Source organism: Aplysia californica, unplaced genomic scaffold, assembly GCF_000002075.1.
Source record: "Aplysia californica isolate F4 #8 unplaced genomic scaffold, AplCal3.0 scaffold00842, whole genome shotgun sequence".
Taxonomy (NCBI): Eukaryota; Metazoa; Mollusca; class Gastropoda; order Aplysiida; family Aplysiidae; genus Aplysia; species Aplysia californica.
Genome location: NW_004798112.1, coordinates 197454 through 198610, shown reverse-complemented (window position 1 = coordinate 198610; position 1157 = coordinate 197454). Strand labels below are relative to the sequence as shown.

Sequence of the window (1157 nt, the reverse complement as noted above, 5' to 3'; positions counted from 1 at the left end):
CTGCTGCTGCTGCTGCTGTTGTTGTTGTTGTTGTTGTCGTTGTTGTTGTTGTTGTTGATGTTGTTGTTGTTGTTGCCCGTTGTTGTTCTTCTTGTAGCTGCTTCTTATCTCTCCTTCTTCTTTTTTATGTTTGTTGCTCTCTTGTAACACTTCTAATCTTCAGGCGCTCATATGACCTTAGTATGCAGTTGTGAGCGCCGTTCTACAAAAACTAACTCAGATAGCAAATTGAACGAACTAAATCTACAAATCTGATGTATATATATCTGTGTCCATGAGGCTAAAATCCGAGAATAACCTCGTTATGTCAGCGCCAATCACATATGCGAGACAGCGTGGGGAAATCAGGTGCTCGTCCCAAAAAAAATGAAATTGGAGAAACTGACATTTCACCTCCAGTTTGGAAGGCTATTTTTTTTTTTTTTTTGGCTCAACATAACATCCTTTATGTCATTTCAATAACACATTTCTGAGACGGTTTTACTGAAAAACGTTGATTAAAGGCATACAAAATGTACATTTTCAGTTACCACAGTTCCTCAAGCTTTGGAAATAACCGAACTTTGGCGGCCGTTTTCTCGCCAATTTAACCTCTGAAACAATGTGACCCCCACGTCCTTCAATTGCGGATATCTCGACTTCTACTCAAGATAAATGGCATTTTTTTTCATCGAAGGTAAGACAAATGGACATGCTTTAAACTGATACCAATAACTTCACATGCTCCCAAAAGTGACGAGCGCCTGATTCCAACGCGTCGTGATACAAATGGTTTCCGTAGTGAGAATGAATGACAAAGAAAGAATGATGACCAAAGAAGTTTTTGGGGTTTTTTTAATCAACACATTTCGACATTCTCATTTTACACATCTGAAACGAGACAGAACAAACATGAAATAGAACAAGTAAGAAGCTTCATAATATATACATACTGATTTCCCTCCTGTTCCAGGTCCTATCACAACGCCACCTGGGAGCACCTCGGCCCTGGAGCGTCCTGTGACCATCCACGGGTCACGTGGTGGCTCCATGGGCTTCAGCATCAGGGGCGGCTCCGAGTTTGGTCTGGGCATATACGTCAGCATGGTCAAGCCTGGAAGTCCTGCAGGTGAGAGATCTTGACAGAGAGGGTGGGGGGAGGGGGAGGGAGAGGGAGA

At 42.7% G+C, this 1157-nt stretch overlaps 1 protein-coding gene across 1 annotated transcript in view; it reads left to right on the top strand.

Annotated features, from left to right (window-relative positions):
• Positions 1-1157, top strand: part of LOC101849653 — a gene marked incomplete in the record, with an annotated part of 73610 nt that overhangs the window by 6271 nt on the left and 66182 nt on the right. The window contains 1 exon segment of the mRNA XM_013088951.2: positions 953-1108. Within this exon segment, the coding sequence (XP_012944405.1) occupies positions 953-1108 (156 nt within the window).